Raw genomic sequence first — 20,553 nt, 5'->3', positions numbered from 1 at the left:
CCTCAGAAGGATGACAGGCTGAGTCAACCCCCCTGGTGTTAATTCAGTGATCGACCGGAATTAGAACACAGGATCGTAGGATCCCAAGCCGGCACCCTAACCGCGAAGCCAACACCAGGCTACTAGGATATGACTTTAGTAAAAGGTAAAAATAAATGTTTGTGGAGGAAAAAGAACAACGCGGCAAAGAACCGCAAGAGAAGAGAGGAGGAGGAGGAGACAGCCATGAGAGAGATCGAGATTGGCAGGGAGAGGAGGAGACAGCTGTGAGTCGCATCGAGGCTGCCAGCTGACTTTTTTTTGACATTGGTCGCAAATGAGTCGAGGCTTCCCGGGGGGGGGGGGGGGGGGGGGATTGCCCGCGACATCGTCCTATATTGCAATTGCAATTAAACCTGCGTCTCAGGTATTGTTGGAGAAAAATCAAGAGCCTCCATTACAGGCCTATATGCCATTTAGTCCTCAAAGTCTGGCCGCTTGGTGCATCTTGTCTTGTCATTGGGATTCCAATATCGACATCATTGTGTGGATTGCCGTTGGTTTACATATCGGCTCAATTCCCAAATCAACCTCTCACCTCGTAACTCATCCACAGTCGCGCCAATACCTGCCTATTGTTTTGCCGTTCTGCACGCCCTCCATCTTCAACCAGCGTGGGGATCCATGCACGGACTTTGGGAAATGTTACATTCCACTCACGTTTGGTGTATCGTGAGTTCATTGCTTTGAGAGCATTGCGGAATGATGGCACCATCATATGTATTGTTCATTTGATGCAAGGGACATTTTCATTATACTCTTTCATCGTGTTATTATTGTGTATGTGAGAGTTCTTAATACAATTACTTGTTTTGTTCTACAATTGCATTGGTGTGGTTTTACCATGGTTTATTAGAACACTCAAAATAACAAATCTTTCTGCCGCATTCCCTCTCGAAACTCTGAGGTGCACCGTAACCGGGGTTTAGGGAGGTAATACGTAACACAGGTCAGGAATTAACCCAGACTTGACCACTCCAGGGTGACTTATGCTACGCCTGAACTATCCTGACAGTTCTCAGTGTTGTACCAATTATTCCAAACTATCCCAACAACCCAGTAAACTTGAAAATATTCAAAAAGTAAAAAAAAAGTGGGAACTAGATTTGATCATAATTTTTCACTTTAAACCATAATATGGAAAATGTAACACTAAGCAGGAAATAGATTCTAGCGGATTTCCATAGTTGTAATCTATGGAGGAAGCCATGTCTTGCCTTTGAGTCGGCGATGCTCCACGGCCATTGCTGGATTCAAGAAAGCAAATTGTTGTCTCCATAGAACAACTCAGAAATTAATTAAACAGCAGGACTGACAGGAAGGCCTATAGGTACTCTCATTCACCTGCTGTCTAGCCTGGGTTTGAATCTTGAACTGTCATCCCAGTGTTTCACAAGCAGGGCGATTCATAAATGTGTGTGCCGTCCCTCGGATGGACGGGACGTTACACAATCCGTCGGAATTTGTTGGTGGACGTTAAAGATCCCATGGTGTCCTTTGTGAAGAGTAGGCGAGCTATCTCCAGTACCATGAACAAATTCCAAATCCCTGCCCCAACCAACTGAGGGCATTGCATCAGCAACACAGCCGCCCCCTCAGCCAATAATGATACTCTGCAACCTTGTGCTGCGCATGAACGAAGATTAAACAGCACCTTTTGCATTGAAAATTTGAGTTGTGTTTGTCTTTAATCACCACAAATATAGGTGGCCAGCACCGATGTGTGGACAGCATTTACAGGTAGCATTTCAATCTGCCTCCCAAGTTACCTGGAGGCATTAAAGAGCCAACCACAAAATGCAACGACATTGCGGTTTGTTTCCAAATGACAACCTTGCATTGCCAAGAAAGCTCAGTTTGATAACCTAACTGGAATTAAATTACATGCTCACACCGTGGCCATCAATACAGTAGTTATAATTAACAAGGCATCCCGGACTAAACAAAATCCAAAAGAAATAACGTTTCCATCAATTAGTCTTGCTTCAAAGCTCCAAGGAATTTTATTGAAATCTTGCACCTTCCAGAGATCAAAATTGGCGATACAAAAACAAAAATGGGCCGAAATCAATCAAGGCTGAACATAGAAGCCGGACACGGCAGTATGCACGCACGCGCACCTGCCCGGATTGCCATCGGGAATCGAGGTTTAGAAAAAGGGATTATTAAACAATGATAAATCTCCTCGAGACACTGCCACGTTATAGTACCTCATCTCATGTGGTATTTCTATCAATTTTCTTTCAATAATAAAATGCCATTTGCATTATTTACACAATATTTGTTTGTTTTCCTTTGGGCATGCACAATTCTCGGAACAAAAACCGATTTGAAAACAGAAAAAAAATTTTTTGCTAAAGAAGAGACATACAACAATGCAAAACATGCAGATTGAAAACCTGTACAGGATGTATTGTCATGACCAATTCACAGAAATGTACAAGATATTTGCAAACTAGTGGTACGGATGGCTAGGGGAGGAAAGGAGAGAGGGGCAGTTCTTGAGGGTCGAGAGAGAGCAGTTGAGGATGAGGGACTAGATGAAAAGGGAGATTAAAGCACTTCATCGGTGCAGTGCGCAGGTAAACCCCGCTAAGTTTTTTCTTTTCGACCGACCATGAGCCGTGACAGCACGTGGCGTCATCTTGGTTTTTGCAGCTATTAGACCAGGACAGGCTGCAGGTGTGCAAAGGTCTACAAGCTGAGTCCAAGGAGTAAGTGAGTAAAAGCTTCGCAGCAAGGGTGTTGAGGAACGTGGAAAAATCAAATGAGGAACAAACACATGAAGAATAGCTGACACAGTCAGAATTTGGACACACAAATGGACAGCCCTTCACGTGCATTGGGCGACCCTTATTGACCGCTTCCAATGTGGCATAAAAGGACTCCATTAAGACATGGCCCCAAAGACCGGGTTGTGGCGACAAATGCTTGGGCCGTACTCTTCATAATCCTTCTTGGTGTGGCACACTTGGTAGAACTCGGGCTGTGGACATGGTTCGGGATTAGAGAGAACAAGAGCAAGACAAACATGGTTGGCCGAATAATGGTTTGTGACCGATGGATCGTGGAAGTCCACAGTGGAATCACAGAATGTACATTCCTGCCAAGTTTGGCAGAGATTATCCATTTATGAATTGCATCAATTCACTAAAGTTTACCATGTATTCATTTACAACTTGCTAATGAGACAAATATCACAAAAATGAAAATGAACAAATCGCTATACACCAACATCTGCTGTTTAGCTGACAAACTGACCATCAAAAATCCAGGCCATTGCTTCACCAGATCCAGGACATAAATGAAAATAAACTCCATGCTAAGCTATAAAGACTGTTGCCATCCTCAGGACAAGCTCCAGTAAAATAGATTTAATCAGCACGAGTATCAACGGTGATCAAACATTGATCGCTAAAGCCCCAGTCACACCGGGCCGGCGACCAGGTTACGACATAGCTGCGACCGAAAATTTTGTGAATCGCGGGCAAATCGTAGAAAGAGCGCGCGACTGGTCGCAGAGGTCGTGGGTGATTGCCAGAGCAAAATCAGTCGCAGCAAGGTCGATGGTCATGTTCAAAACTTCTGACCTGCGACTCCAAATCATGAGGTTGCAGACAGGTCTTACATGGTCGTACCACCAGTCGCGCATGGACGCACCACCAGTCGTGCATGATCGCGGGTCAAGTAGTCGCACGATTGGTCGTGCTACTGGTCCTGCCACCTGATGATTGGTGGTGCCACCTGTCGTACAACCTCACGATGGGTAGTCCGAGCGGTCGCAAGTCGCCACGATTGACCGTACGATTACCTACGATTGATCTTGCGATCGATCTTCTCCAATCGTTGGTGATCGCACAACCACGCGTACCACCAATCGTACGATGACCCCTAAGACCAATCGGTTTGCGATCGCAAATGGAGAGCGGAGCAAACATTGACGATTGGTCGTACCTCGGCCAGATTGCCATCAATCGCACGATCCAGAAATCGTACGATCCAGTGTGACTGAGGCCTAATGGAACCTGCAGGAAGGATTCGGGTAAAACTGCATCGACCCACACTGGGACCATACTCATGGAAATAGTCCAATAAAAATCTAATGGCGAGTACCTCGAGGCTAGAAATAGCATTTTCGCTTCTTGGGAATAGGACTAAGGTTGTCAAATTCAGAGCTTGTCAAATAATTATTTATGCTCATAGAAAACAGTGAAAAAGTTAAATTTCTCAAAACAATAATACATATTCCCTTCAGGAATGTCAATACCTTCTCTCTCCAGCAGGGGGCACTGGTTAAAGCACTTTTATTATTTCACGTGTGCAGTGAAAAACCACAAGTCATCTCCCCTCCCCACCCACATGGGAGTGAGGAGGGGGGGGGGGGTGGGAAATGGTGGGGGCGGGGGGGTTGGAGTGCATGTTTATATTTTATGCCCATGACCTGACCATAAGTATCCCCAGCGTGTATGAGAATTTAGTGGATCGGCCATGCCATTCGATTCCAAAACGTTCTGACAGACATACATTCGATAAGGTTCAGAGTTCAAATGATCACCATACATACATCTATAATTCCCAAATTTTACTGTGAAGACCTAATGTCCTGTGACTTACAGTGGATGCAAGCATGGAGCCACCAAACCACACAGCATATCGCTGCATGTGGTGCGAAATCACTTGGACCTCCATTGGTTTCGGCTGCAAGAGCAAACGACATAGGGTGAGGAGCACAGTCACTTACATAGCCTCAAAAATATGGAAAATCAGGACAAAGTTCGTAATCATTTATGACTAACAAATGTCAAAAAGTGCTCATCAGGATATCATCCATCACCCCGACTGCCAAGCTAACTGACACAAAAGTGGCAGCCGTAGGCCGAATGAGACAAACGTTCAAAAGCTGGAGTCGAGTGTCTTGCATGGGTGTACGTTCTCATGCCTTAATGCGACCACTGCTGAGCTCCTCGCTAAGCCGCAGTCGCCCGTCGACCGTTCGCTTCAGATCTCGCTGCATCCGCCGCCCAAAGTCCCGGAACATGGTCGAACCACCGGACAGCACGACATTCTGCAGGAGATCAAAGAGGGTCCTTTGCACTCGCACAAACAATCCATTAACCATTGTAAGATGGTGATGTCATTCACCAAGAAGGTTAGCAAAATTGCAATGTCAGCAACAACAAAAACAACAGGCATTTTAAGGCCACTTTCCCTGCAAGAGTGGGGGTTAGCCTTGTGGTCCCCATGACAATCTTCTCCATTTTGCCTTATTTTCTGCATCTCCCCTCGTTAACCCCCTTGCCTGCATTTCTTCTTCGACCATCTTTAGCCAAGTCTTTCTCGGTCTTCCCCGTCCTCTACTTCCTTCTACATTCATTTCCATCACTCTTCTCAACCAGTCACTTTCATCCTTCCTCAACACAGGACCAAACCATCTCAAACTGTTTCTCTTCACAGCATCCATCACAGGCTCTATTCCCATCATCTTTCGCAATTCATCATTTGTCTTCCTCTCTCTCAACGATATAGTCTACTTGCCAAGCCTATAGAGCCCTCTGTGAACCCGGAAATGTTGAGTACCCCAACGTTTTAAGTTAGAAATGTACAGTATGGGTCCCCAGCACTTAGAAACTGCCGGATGCTAACTTGCATATGTTGGGCAATTAGCAAAATTAGCATTAATAGCATTAACCCTATCAAACATAGGCCTGGGACACTGAAATTTCTGTTTCGCTCTATTGCTCCGTTTGAATGCTTCGTGTGAGCAAACTATTTGAAGGATCTGTATGAAATTTGGACATAATACACTTAGACAGATATGCTTTACGTGAGTGTTCTTATAAAAATTTCCTGCGATCAAAATTTCATGTGAAAAAAGGGATGTAAAAGCCGTGGATTTATTTTCACACAACATTTTTTTGCGCGGTTAGTGCCCCTACTCTCATGTTGAGCTAGTTTCAATACCACCGTTTAGATGGTATCAATATCAAATAATCACTACCCTCCACCCCCAATACTTTCCCCTTTCTCACCTCATCCCCGTTTCCTTCGCTCATCTCACCTTATCTCTCCCACTGCAGGCTTCCTTCCCCTTCTCGCTTCTCCCACCCTTTCTCTCTCTGCTTCATTTTGTCACCTGGCTTCTTCAGGTTCCATACTGGGCACACACCCCTTTTCCAACCCGACTCAATCCGAACTCCATAACGCACCCACTATCTATCACCCCAACTACCCCACGTACACCATATGTTCTTATAAAAATTTCCTGCGATCAAAATTTCATGTGAAAAAAGGGATGTAAAAGCCGTGGATTTATTTTCACACAACATTTTTTTGCGCGGTTAGTGCCCCTACTCTCATGTTGAGCTAGTTTCAATGTTAGTGTTTATTTGAACAGATCGTAACCTGGTACGTCCTGGATGAAAGCTCCACTCTTCCCCTCTTCCCCTGGATTGGGCAGCCTACAATGTTGTGCAAGATCGCAATGGTGATGACAATGGCAAGATCGCAATGGTGATGACAGTGCTCCAAAGCTGAAGACGATAAGTGTCTTTGGACCACTGCTCGACTCGCCCCCTGCCCACCCTGATACAGTGCTCGGTACCATTGCCTACTTAGACACATCACTGAGGCAGCTTGGCATGAGCCACAGTCATATCACGTTTGACATGCAGCTGTACGTGATTGCTTGCCTGATCAAGTGGAGTGATCTGCAGCGATGGTCATCAGTAGTTCTCAGACCTGGGATGATGCACACTCTCATGTCATTCATCGGCTCAATCGGACAACTGATGAATTCAACAGGTGTGGAGGAGCTAGTCGGTGCATCATTTGGAGGCCTGAAATCCATCTTCAACGGGAAAGACTGGCCCAAGGCTATGCGAGCCTTCCGTATGGTTGTGTCTGCTCTTCTTCATGACTTCTTAGAGGAGGGAGAGAAGACTCACGAGCAGATAACGGCATTCCTGGAGAAAGCCAGGGAGCACCCCACAGGCCGGCTATGGGTGGATTGTTTCATCACCCCTACCCTAATAGCTCACAGGTTCTGGCGAGCAGAAAGAGAGGGTGATTGGATGCTGCAACAACACTGCCTTGAAGAGATGCTGCCCTATTTCTTTGCTGCCGGTCATCAGCACTACGCAAGATGGATCACATGGCATCTGCGTGATATGCAGTACCTTCCTGCTACTGCCAAGGATGACCTTTACGCTGGAAGCCATGTGTGCCGCCACTCTGATGGTGCAGCTGCAGTGAGTGGAGACATGTTTGGGGAGCAGACATGCATCAAGCAAGGGAAGGGAGTAGGAGGCATGAAGGGCATCTCCACCAACCCTGAGCAGGTCGCCGTGTGGATCCAATCTTTCGGCATCTGCTCCTATCTCTCCAAGTCATTGGATGAGATTTACGATGATGCTGAAGCACCGGATAAGACAATGAAGCCCAACAGACACAAAGAAGAGGGTAAAGGATGGCGGGAATTGGACACGGAGGACCGGGCTAAAATCCTGAGAGTGCTACAGGAAAACTCCCATCCACTCACCATAGAGACCGCGACCCTCCACCATATCATAAATGGCCAGGTGGCAGATGAAAAGGTGAATGTGCAAGATGCATTGAAGATCGGACAGGACATGAGCACACTGTTCGCTTCATCACTTCCTGAGAGATTTCATGCGCCCATCTCAAATAAGGTGGTGACAATGACATTCACCAAAAAAAGAGTGAAGGTCAATGCGAAGATCATATGTGACCTTGAGGCGTTGTTTGCTCGGCTGCTGGTGGTGGGGAGCAAGAGAAGAATGGAGCTCTCTGCCCTCTTTGACTACGAGCTCGGCCCGGTCCCTGCATCCATCATCGATGAGTATGGATGCCTCAGGAAGGGTAACAAGTCTGTGATCGTCCAGCATCTTGGAATCCTTGCCCCCAATCCCCACCCACCACATGTTGTACTCAATGATGCATCGCAGCTCATCTACCACGTGGTGTGGCCATCGTCAGACACTGTGGCTGACCTCGCAGCCAGCATGGGGCGCCGGCTTAATCGCTATATCACCGAAACATTTGTCATCTTTGACCGGTATGAGTAAGTCTCTGCCAAAGACCACGAGAGGCAGAGAAGAGCTGGGGAGAGCTCAACAGAGTACCGACTCTCACTGACAACCCCTCTACCTAGCCGTGACAAAGTGATGAAGAACAAGACAAACAAACAGAGACTGGGTGAGCTCCTGTGCACACACAGCATAGGAGATCACATCAAGATGGTCAGCAAAGCAGACAGTATTGTCACTCATGACGAGGCTGACGTCTCCCTCATCTCATACATGTTGAATGCAGCCAGTCGCGGAGCTGAAACTGTCCGCATTCTCAGCGACGACACTGATGTTTTCGTACTCATGGTCTATTGGTGCTGGAAGGTGGGTATCACATGTAACCTGCAGATGGAGAGATGGGATGGCACTATTCTCAACATCAATTCGACAGTAGAGAATCTCAGTGAGCAGTGTCGCTCCATCCTGGCTATGCATGCTCTCTCCGAATGTGACACCACCTCCTATCCCGCGGGGAAAGGGAAGGTGTCCGCACTCAAGGCCATGAGAGTAGTACCTGGTGACCTGCTTCACTTCATCGGAGAGGAGGGAGCTACTGATTTACAGATTACAGAGGCAGTGAGTGGTTTCTTCCTGGCTCTGTACAACGGAGGGAGTCGGCATCTCTGAACGTCGCCAGATATGACATCTACCGAAAGCGCAAAACCCCCCCAGCACTGAAGACACTGCCTCCTACAGAGCGCAACGCTCTCCTCAATGGACGGCATGCCCATCTACAGGTGCTGCTTTGGAAAGCAGCAGACTGCCCTGACCCACCAGCTGTGGACATAACAGAGTTTGGATGGAATAAGAAGGAAGGCGAGAAGGGAGAGGAAGTCATCATGCCCATCCTGGATGCAAGCCCCGTTGCTCCTCCTGCCGTGTTGGAAATGATCAGCTGTAGCTGCAAAGCTGGGTTAAAGCCCTGTTTAACAGCAAAATGCAGCTGCGTAGCTGCAGGCCTGGCCTGTACCAGCTACTGCTTCTGCAAAGGCTCTGATAGTACATGTTGCAACACACTCACAGCAAGAAGAGCAATATGACAAGAATGTAGAGTCAGGAGAAGAAGATGAAGACGATGAGGATGAGTTTTATGATGAGGATATGCTTTACAACAGTGCAGAGTAGTAGAAGTGCAAGACGCTCTTTCTTGATGGAAGTTTTATGTTGTGTAACTAGTGCACATATTTTTCAGCTCTGATAATTTTGGGTATACTTGTGTTTTAATTTTGAGGATATTATTTACCCATAGTCATATTATTCTAGTTTGGTATGGTACTTGCCTTTGTTACCTCTAATACCTGTGAATAAAAGTGGAGCAATAGAGCGAAACAGAAATTTCAGTGTCCCGGGCCTATGTTTGATAGGGTTAATGCTATTAATGCTAATTTTGCTAATTGCCCAACATATGCAAGTTAGCATCCGGCAGTTTCTAAGTGCTGGGGACCCATACTGTACATTTCTAACTTAAAACTTTGGGGTACTCAACATTTCCGGGTTCACATTGCTGGCAAGTAGACTAATACTCCACACATCCACCGAACCATTCGCATTTCCACCCTTTCCAGACTTCGTTGCTGCTCTACCTTCATTACCCATGTCTCGCTCCCATAAATCAAAACTTCTCACACATGCAGCATACACCTTTCCCTTCAGCTTCAACGACACTCCCCTCCTCATCAGCACGCCACTCAGTTCCCGAAACTTCTTCCATGCACATCAGTCCATCCATACTTTCTGCAATCAACAACAGATCATCTGCATACAACTCCAACGGTAAACCCTCCTATACGTTCCGAGCCAGCACCTCCATCACAGCTACAAATAGTGGTGGACTTAGTACCGACCCCTGATGCACTCCCACCTTCACCTCAAACTCACGACTGTTCCCGTCCTTTGTCCTTACAGCTGTGCGTGCTCTTTTGTACATTGCCATCACTACTCTGATCAACCATTGCTCCACTCCCAACTTCCTCAATGCCCATGTCACTACTTCACGTGGAACCCTATCGAATGCTTTCTCCAGATCAACAAACCCAAGAAACAACTTCTTCCTCTTCTCCATATACTTCTCCTGCAACTGCCTCACAATAAAAAGTGGGTATGTCGTTCCTCTTCCTGGCATAAATCCAAACTGCATTTCGTCAATCTTCAATTTCTACCTTATCCTCCTCTCCAACACCCTTTCCAAAACCTTCATTCCATGCTCCAATAACTTTATCGCTCGATATGAGCCACAGTCCAGAGGGTCACCTTTCCCCTTGTATAGAGGGACGAGGGTACTCAGTTCCCAATCCACTCGAATGTGGCCTTCTTTCACCACCAGATTGCAGATCTCTGTCATTCTCTTCACATCGCAATTTCCAGCTGCCTTCAACATATCTCCCACAACTCCCGTCGGCCCTCCCGCTTTTCTACTCTTCATTGCTTTTATCGCTTCCTCAACTTCCTTCTCGGTTATCTTCTCTGCCGGTCCTAAAACTTGGTTACTCTCGATGTTGCCATCCCATTCATTCTCTGCATTCAACAGTATTTCCATATATCTCTTCCATCTTCCTTTAATTCCATCTGGGTCCACAACGATTTGTCCCACTTCATCCTTCAAGCAACTCACCCCCATCACATCACACTTCTCTTTCGCTATCTGCTTTGCAATCCTGAATACCGCTCTCTGATCCTCTTCCAAACCCAAGCGTTCTCCGAACATTTTCCTACATGCCTCCTGCGCCTTTGCTACCTCTTTCATTGCAGCCTTCTTGGCTGCCTTATAACTTTTATGCTCTGCCTTTTCTGCCCCCATACCCTTCGCCTTCAGCCACTCCTTGAACTTCTTCCTCTTCTCGTCAATCTTCTTTCCAACTTCATCATCCCACCACCATGTTTCCGAGTGCCTCGGTGGTCCTTTTGTCCATCCACATACCTCACCAACGGCTCCCAACAGACTATCTTTCATTGACATCCAACCACTTTCAAACTCAATCACTTCATCCTCAATCATACTCACCCTCTCTTTTAATGCCTCCCTCACTGTCACCTCTTTCAACATCCACACCTTCATTCTCGGTTGGTACTTCACCCGCCAAGCTCTCCTCGCACCTTTCACCCTTATGTCAGAGACAAGCAAGTGGTGCTGTGAAACAGCCTCCTCCACTGGGATCACCTTTGTGTCCCGGAGGTGCCCCCTATCTCGCCTACGCACTAGCAGGTAGTGAACGGTTGTCGTCGACCCACCTGGCGTGTATGTAACAAGCTTATTATCCTCTTTCTGGAACTGAGTATTACAAATCAACAAATCAGCTCCATCACCAAACTCAAAATCCTTTCACCTTCTCCATTTCTCACACCATATCCGTAACCCCCATGAACTCCCTCAAAACCGTCCATACTCCTTCCCACATGTCCATTTAGGTCTCCTCCTACCACAACAACTTCCTCATCTTTCACGTTTTCCATCAGCTTCTCTATTGCACACCAGAATTTGTCCTTCTCTTCAACGCTACGACCAACCTGAGGAGCATATCCCGAGATGACGTGCACCAAGAGCTTTCCAATCATCATTTTCACCATCATCAACCTTTCACTCACTCCAGTCACACTCGCCACACTGTCTACAAACTCCTCAGAAAACAGGACAACAACACCATTCACGCCTTCTGGGCACCCTTGCCACACAAACTTGTATTTCTGTCCCTGCCTGCCCTTCACCATTCTCACACCACTTCCCTTCCATCTTGTCTCCTGCACACAACATATGTCCACTCTTCTTCTGACCAATACTTCCACCACTTCTCCTGATCTCCCTGTCATTATCCCTACATTCCATGTCCCAAACCTCAGAAACTGATCTCCACGTCGGGCATCAGACGTTTCGTCGTCATAAATGGAGTGATTTCCACCCTTGCTTCGATCGGGTTCCCCACCTTGAGTTTTGTCGAGAGGGAGTGGGGTCCCCCACGGGGTACTTCGGACTGTACCCTGCCCATATGTAGTTGTAATTGTCATGGTTCCCTTTTTGAGGCAGTGTTTTTTATGGCCGGATGCCCTTCCTGACGCCAACCCTTTTAGTCGCCTCTTACGACACAGGGATACGGTGTACCTATTCTAAACCGGGGTACACACCGGGATGTCAGCAACGAGCAGAATTACTTTTACATCTATAATCGGCAACTGGTATAAAAAATACCCTAACAATTTAGCAATCACGTACATAGCCTCACATAGCCTACTTACCTAGCGTGCCTACTTACCTAGCGTAGCTCCTCCAGTCTGTGCTCTGTCCCCCAAAAATATTCCTGCAGGTCGCACAAGATCTGCTAGCAACCCTCTTCTGGTGAAACTGCCAAAATCAAGACTCTCTGCTCACCTTCACTCTTTCATTCCTCTTTTCTCCCGCCTCTGGAACAAACTCCCTCACTCTCTTAAATCCTACTCCTCCCTCCAGGTCTTTAAAACAGCTGTTCACCACCATCTCTTATCTTCCCCGATCCAAAACCTTGATCTTTCTATCCCTGTTAATTTCACCCCAGATCCACTTTTTTGAAATACCGACTTCTTCCCTTGAAGTCCTAGCAGTGTCCATGTTTTATACCTCTCCCACCCACCCCCCCCCCTCTTCCCCATGTCTCCTCCCCCCAAGCCCTCTCCCTCCCACAGATCTCCGGCTGTCCCTGCTCTCCATATCGTCTCCCGCTCTCTTTATATGTTTTACGTTTCATGTGTCAGTTTGTCTTTTTATGATAAATGTTAGCTCTTACAAGAGCCTCGATCATTTTACACAAAAAAAAAAAAAAAAAAAAGTTTTTTTTTATTGATTGGAACGCCTTTTGCCGATGGATACAAGGCACTGAAAGAGAGAAAGCAAGAGAAAGAAGAGGTGGAGGAGTGCGGGGGGATGGGGAGGAGGTGTGGGATGAAAGAGCAAATGGAAGAGGAACTGCCTTGTGAGGTGGTCAATCCACAATGCACTTTCTAAAGAAAAATGGGGAACGGGAAGGTGGATCCAAGGAGGGGAGTTAATTGCTTGAGATTTCTTTCTTCATTAATAAATTATAATCAGGTATTCAGGAAACAACACCGTACTAGTTCCATCATCTCTAAATCACAGGTGAATCTGTGATTTAGAGATGTTCTAAACATCTCTAAATCACAATCAGCTTGTTACCTTTGTCAGCAAGATCAAAAGCAAGATACACCATTCAGGTCTCTTCAACAAACCTTGTACAATGGACGTCGAACGTCAATTGGACAGTTCTGGATGACATCGTCCACAACTTCCGATATCGGCTGGGTGAAGTCTGGGTTGCAGAACTGGAGAGTGGGGGATAAAATAGGGGACACCACATTGAGCCAAAAGATGCAACCAACATGATTTTGTATTTACCAGTGAGCAAAGGGGAGGGAGAATTCTTACGCTCACATTGCACCAGTTTCTCCTTATTTCTCCGACACTACCTTTTCAAAACTCACTAGTTACTTACATGGTTAATGAACACCTCAGCAATTTTAAACCAGCCATCCCACCAAAGGCCACATTTATACCTCCCAACATGCTTAGAATAAAACTGTTCAGCAGGCCCCTTCTCGCTATACTTTTCAGGGCCATCTACACATTTCGAACTTTTATATTTTATTTTGCCCTTTCCCATAGACTCCCCTCCCTGTCCCCCATCATAACCCCCATCCCCATCCTTCTTTGTGCAATATAGACGATCTCTAACCTCAAAATCTACACAACTTTATAGATCAGAACAAATTTCTCAAACGGCTGTGATCCTAAACCAATAAAACATCGAATATTGGCAACCCCTAGTGTACGCTCGGTGCAAGTTCTCCTGCCAAGGCCCAGAGTGACATGAATGCAGGCCTTAAGAGCATCTACTATGCCTAAGCATTCCTGGTGTTTTATCAAGCACAGTTATCGCCTCAAAACATATCGTGCTAGTAACCAAATGCACAGAATTCAAACTACAACCTTGGCTTTAAGCTCCAACCGTATGCTGCTTGGTTTTCAGCTCGTGCATGTTGCTTCATTCATCTCTCCTACCCTCTCTCCCAATCAACAAGACCGCTGCTTACAAGTAGAGGTGGGGAAGGCTAATAATAATAAAATAATAACAACCCTACCCTTAACCGCCGGCTTTTATTCAAACTCCAGCCTTTGACCCACTTTAAAGAGTGAGTTCAGCACAATAAAGTTGTGAAATGTTTCGATAAACCATCATTGTGTTGATGTGAGGGCCGGTAAAATGTTAGGTCACAAACTTTGATGCTACAAGTGGTGTAAAGGTGAGGGGATTGGATTTACAGCGGCAGTGTGCAAATAGCCCAATCGTACACCCACAAGACACCGTGTTCACAAAGAAGCTTTGGAACGGGTTCGTTACTTCTTGCATTCAGCTTGGCGATCTTTTAGCAGTGGGCAATATGAAGGCCACAGTGAACACAATGCACTTTTCTATTCAGCATTGCATTTAAACTAGCATTTTGGAAAAACAAGAAATTCATTCAAAGCACATCATTGATTGGAAACCTGTGCATGGGGGTGGAATCACATACCTTTGCATAAAAAATTATTTCATCAAAAACTACCTTTGTAATGCAAGCTTAACAACTAACAGTGAAAAAGGGGTCATTCTGACAAATCATTGCAAGGCTGCAGCTTTATTTTTTCTTAACCAAGACCGAAAGTCGAGCACCGGCGTAGCCAGGCTTGTTTGATACTTTAGTTGAAGAGGATAGTATGACCTGGCTGGGGATACCTGTTAGCAAATAATGTAAGTATTAAATTTTTTGACTTCAGACATGGACAGCCAGTTCGTGAATGACTTCGGTAAAAAATGGTGAATGGCAAACCATGAACCAATAAATTCCACATTCATGTGCCACCATCAGGCGAACACGTTTCAAGTCAGGCAGTGACAGCACGTTCTCTATATTTTCATTCCAAACAGCATCATTCATCATTCCAATCACAAATTAATACTATAGTGTAAATATATCAATATATAATGTTAAATCACCATTGTATTGAGACATTATCAAACTAGCGAACCGTCATCATCTGTTCACTTCCGGATTCGGGAGCAAGGTCCGTATCAATCATAATTGTATTGAGGAATTTCTGAAACCTCCTACCTACCTAACTGTAATGGTTACCAGATGCTTCCCCCTGTCATGTGACCAGATCCTCAGCTCTGATTGGTGTACTTTTGTGGTGACATATGGACAGACAAACGTTATTCTAGACGGCATTGCCCTATGGGCTATGCCATAACAACACCCAAGATATTGGGCAGGTTTGCAACAGATATCAAAGAGTACCTGACCAGGGTCATGCGATTAGAAACAGCATGACAATGAACTAGACATCATTCGACGTCATGCCAATATTCCTCCACCCACATTATTACATCATTATATATACTTGTACCAACTTTGATTTAAATCCCTTCAGCTGTTCTCAAGTATCAAATTTTTACTCGCCACGAGCTCTGGCCTTTGACCTCTTGATGCCGAAATCGAATGAGTTAATCTTCATAATATATACGCATACCAAGTTTGGTGAAAATCCCATCACTGGTTCACAAGTTAGTGTGGTAACAGAATTTTTACCTCATGCGACCTCTGACATTTGACCTAAATCTAATCAGTTCATCTTTGCATCATTGTACATACTTGTACCAAGTTTGACTTGGATCCCTTCAGCCATTCCTAAGTTATCAAGGCAACGAAAAACCTACCGCAGACGGATAGATGGACAACCCAACAACATAATGCCTCCGATAACTTCATCAATGTGCCTTGGTAAAAAGCGATTTACAACGAAATATAAACATGAGAAGTGAAGCAAAACAGTGAAAACTAGAACTGCACTCAGTAGAGCGAATACCTCTGCCAGGCTGAACAGTTTACGTTTCGTATCCCACTGATAGGCCAGATCTGCATCCTAACCTGAACCAAAATTTAATCCTCGTCACCGACCCAAATTATCCACTAAGTTTCATCCAAATCCGTCCACAATTTTTTTTTAATACAGTATCATGCTATATATATAGTTTTCGGCACTGCCTCTCAATGACGAAGAACCACTTTAAAATTAAAAACAAGACCGGGAGTCTAGCAACGGCATATCTGCTGAGTGTAATACACTTTGACCTGCTCGGTGGAGGATCTGCTGTCCCCCTGTCATGTGACCATATCCTCAGCTCTGATTGGTGGACTTTTGTGAGGAACATAATACACCAGAGACAGACAGACAAACGCTGTTCCAGACGGCATTGCCCCAACGGGCTACGCCGTACAAATATGGCAGCCGAACCACGTGACCGATGACATCATCAATTTTCTTTCTCTACCAAATTATCCCTAAATCACGCTCAAAAAATTTCATACTGATCGGATCAAGTATTCTACTTGTCGATTTATGACAACATAATGAAGGCACCTATGACATCATCATTAACATATGTTATTCCCCATGGGGAGTACTTTACAATGGGCCACCATTCTTTTCTTTTTTTCCATTGAGCGGTTCTGGAGGTTTAGAGGTGCAAAGTTTTTTAGTTTTCCCAAAATGGCGCCCATACCACACGACCTATGACATCATAATTATCACTAAAATTCCACAGGAGGCGGTGCTCAATGGTGAAAATTGTGTGAATCGGACCAACGGTTGCAGAGAAAACGAATTCTAAAGGGAATAACCCCGCAAAATGCCGGCGGAAGGGACGGGGACACGGACGGACATGGACACGGACACGGACACACACACACGGACACACACGGACACACACGGACACACACGGACACACACACACACACACACACACACACACACACACACACACACACACACACACACACACACACACACACACACACAAATTCGTCCTTGTCACACATCCAACCAGTCCGCGAAGTTGTATGAATCCATCAATAACTTTTTGAGATATCCTGCTCACAGACAGACAGAGGTGAGAGAACATAACCTCCAACCACCTTCGGTGGCATAGGTAACTATAAAGTATAATTTAATGTGAATGCGTCAATGGTAATGTCTCCGCCCATGTTATATCTCAATAATAGGTAGAGAGAGGTAGAGAGAGATAGGTAGAGAGAGATAGGTAGCGAGAGAGGTAGAGGTAGAGGTAGAGATAGAGGTAGCGATAGAGGTAGCGATAGAGGTAGCGATAGAGGTAGCGATAGAGGTAGAGAGACGTAGAGGTAGAGAGAGGTAGAAATAGAGAGAGGTAATAACATCAAAACCTTCTAACTCGAGTTATGGTGTGCAAAATGATTCCCAAAGTACACGTGATGTTTGACCTGTTCAATCAAAAATTCAATCAGTTCATCTTTGTATTACAATCAATAAGTGTGTCAATTATGGTTGAAATATTTCAAGTAGTTTATAAGTTAATGCAGTAGCATATATTTTCAATCAAAGGGCACTTGACCTTTTCAACCCAAAATGTAATCAGTTAACCTTTGTATTACAGTCCATAATTATGCCAAATTTGGTCAAAATCCCTTCAGCAGTTGACAAGTTACCGTGGTAACAAAAATCTGTTATCATGGTAACCAACAAGTTATTCTGCTAACTACTTTAAGCTAAAGGTCACATGGTATTTGACCCTTCGAACCGAAAGTCGAATCAGTTCATCTCCTCATCATGATACAACCTTGTACTAAATTTGGAAAAAATCCCTTCAGTGGTTCACAAGTTTATGTCATGGTAACAAAAATTGATCATGGACAGACAGACAACCTGAAAACAAAATGCCTCCAGCACCTTCATAATAATATTAAATATTTCAGTTCTGAAAGGAAGTGGGAAAGGTCCCACAATCTCCTTTAACCCCCCACTGACCCTGCCTAGCGAAACCCTCTTACCTGCAGGTTACCGTGTGCCATCCCATCCTCTCCTCTCTCTTTTCCTGTTCGTTCATTCCCTTATTGCGTGCATCTGTTACCCCACTGTCAGTTCTCACACCCATTAACCTTGCCTCGATCTTGTGAGCATACAAGCAAATGTTACGTGAATCAAGTACCAACCTCAGGGTGGAAGAAGATTTCTGGTCCGAGGAAGCGCTCATAACCAACGTCGATAACAAATTCTTTCTTTGTGATGGCATTTACACCCGTGTGTTGCTTTATCCACTTCCCAGGGTCAGTGTCGAACTTGCTAAACTCCTTCACAATATCAGGACAGATGTACGAGTAACGCTCCTGGAAGGAAAGCAAATCAAATTCAGAAGGAGTTCATCGACATGAGCAAAATGCCGCGTCGTCCAAGCAGGCCCGTTATATTTTATTTATTGTCAACCTTTATGGCTTTGGCCGTCTCGAGGGACTGCTCCGGTGGGATTCCGACTTCACGCTCACGTAAAAGCTGCTGGATGAAATACGTGATGTCCCTACCCGCGATGGGGATGTGCTTTATGCAGCTTCCAATGACGTAACCCTCTGCCTGCAGCACCACATTCAAATGCATTCTCAACAACACCACAAAACACATGCAGCATCCAGAGTAAATACACAATCATGGACACAATGCACAAATTAAATATCACTTCAGTTTGTTCATTCTTTAGGTTCTACAAGTTAAGAAAAGTTGAGCTATGAAACTGGCAACGTGATGGGCTTCTCCTTGCAATATTTTGCAATACCAATATCCAATATCCTTGCAATATCCAATATATATCCATTATCCAATATATATCCAATATATATCCATTATCCAATATATATCCATTATCCAATATATATCCATTATCCAATATATATCCATTATCCAATATATATCCATTATCCAATATATATCCATTATCCAATATATATCCTTTAATACCTAAAGGTGGTTTTATCCAATATATATCCATAATCCAATATATATCCATTATCCAATATATATCCTTTAATACCTAAAGGTGGTTTTATCCAATATATATCCATTATCCAATATATATCCATTATCCAATATATATCCAATATATATCCATTATCCAATATATATCCATGCGGGCAAGGGGGTTAACAAGGAGAGATGCAGAAAATAGGGCAAAATGGAGAAGATTGTCATGGGGACCGCAAGGCTAACCCCCGCTCTAGCAGGGAAAATGGCCTTTAAAATGCATGTTGTTGTATATATCCATTATCCAATATATATCCATTATCCAATTTAACCCTGGATAATTTAACCCAATTTATATTTTTTATATATTATATATCCAATTTAACCCTGGTGTTGGGCTAGCGGCTAGGGTGCCGGCTTAGGATCCTACGATCCTGGGTTCGAATCCCGGTCGATCGCTGAATTAACGCCAGCGGGGTTGACTCAGCCTGTCATCCTTTCGAGGGCGGCAAATTGAGTACCAGTTCACTGGTAATTTCCTGTTTGTCGTTAAAGGCGGCAAAAAGGGTTGGCGTCAGGAAGGGCATCCGGCTGTAAAACATTGCTTCAAAAAGGGGACCGAAAAACAACAACAACCACGGTTCCCAAAAAAGGCCAACCCCCGCTTTGCGGGGAAAAATGGCCTCTAAAGGTGTTTTTTTATATATTTTTTTATCCAATATATATCCAATATATATCCATTATCCAATATATATCCATTATCCAATATATATCCATTATCCAATATATATCCATTATCCAATATATATCCATTATCCAATATATATCCATTATCCAATATATATCCATTATCCAATATATATCCATTATCCAATATATATCCAATATATATCCAATATCCTTCCAATATCCTTGCAATATCCAATACCATTTTGCAACGTGATGGGCTTCTCCTTGCAATATTTTGGCACCACAGCAGCTTTGGATCACATGACTTATGGACTGTCAAATCAGCATTTGTACTTCCTTCATGTTTTTGAGCAAACTGTAATTTAGCACAGTTGCAGTGATTAAACAGATTGTTTTGCATGATAAGGAACTGCCTTTCCACAGAGTGGGGAAACAAACGTTTTTTGCTGATAGTGCTGCAACCACCAAGATCCCGCTGGTACCACCAGCCAATGTATTTCATTTGGTGCTCCACCCATTTGAGACTTTTGCCAACAGAAGTTAAAAAAGCAAGAGTGACGCTTGGGTACAGCTCGATCTATCAAGAGGGGCACTACATTTTCCTGGCAACAGAACATGCCCAGCAATGCTAAATAAGCAGCTGAGAATGGTGTGAAATCTCCGTTTCCCGTTTCGACTGCATCGCTTCACCCACCACAGGGATGACATGCGTAACTCCGTCCCCGCTGTCTATCACCGTCCCGGTCAGGGTTCGTTCCCCGACCTGCCGTGATGTCCACGAAGCCGCCAGGGCAAGCACCGCCTGGGGAAAACAGAGGAGCATGCGGCCGACACTCAAATCAGATTTAATTATTTATACCTCTAAAACTGGCATCATCCAAATCCAACAAA

At 44.7% G+C, this 20,553-nt stretch overlaps 1 protein-coding gene across 1 annotated transcript in view; it reads right to left on the bottom strand.

Annotated features, from left to right (window-relative positions):
- Positions 1–2,023: 2,023 nt before the first annotated feature.
- LOC137429980 (actin-related protein 3) overlaps positions 2,024–20,553 on the bottom strand; it is a 30,737-nt gene continuing 12,207 nt past the window's right edge. The window contains exons 6-12 of the mRNA XM_068120408.2: positions 20,357–20,464; positions 18,445–18,588; positions 18,174–18,347; positions 13,338–13,430; positions 4,979–5,104; positions 4,654–4,737; positions 2,024–3,025 (exon numbers count right to left, since the gene is read on the bottom strand). Coding sequence (XP_067976509.1) covers positions 2,930–3,025; positions 4,654–4,737; positions 4,979–5,104; positions 13,338–13,430; positions 18,174–18,347; positions 18,445–18,588; positions 20,357–20,464 — 825 coding nt within the window. The 3' untranslated portion in view covers positions 2,024–2,929. The remainder of the gene's footprint in view (positions 3,026–4,653; positions 4,738–4,978; positions 5,105–13,337; positions 13,431–18,173; positions 18,348–18,444; positions 18,589–20,356; positions 20,465–20,553) is intronic.

Source organism: Myxine glutinosa, chromosome 6 (assembly GCF_964187855.1).
Source record: "Myxine glutinosa chromosome 6, kmMyxGlut1.1, whole genome shotgun sequence".
NCBI classification, from domain to species: Eukaryota; Metazoa; Chordata; class Myxini; order Myxiniformes; family Myxinidae; genus Myxine; species Myxine glutinosa.
Note: the sequence above shows the minus strand (reverse complement) of the source record. Positions and strands in the feature narration are given on the sequence as shown.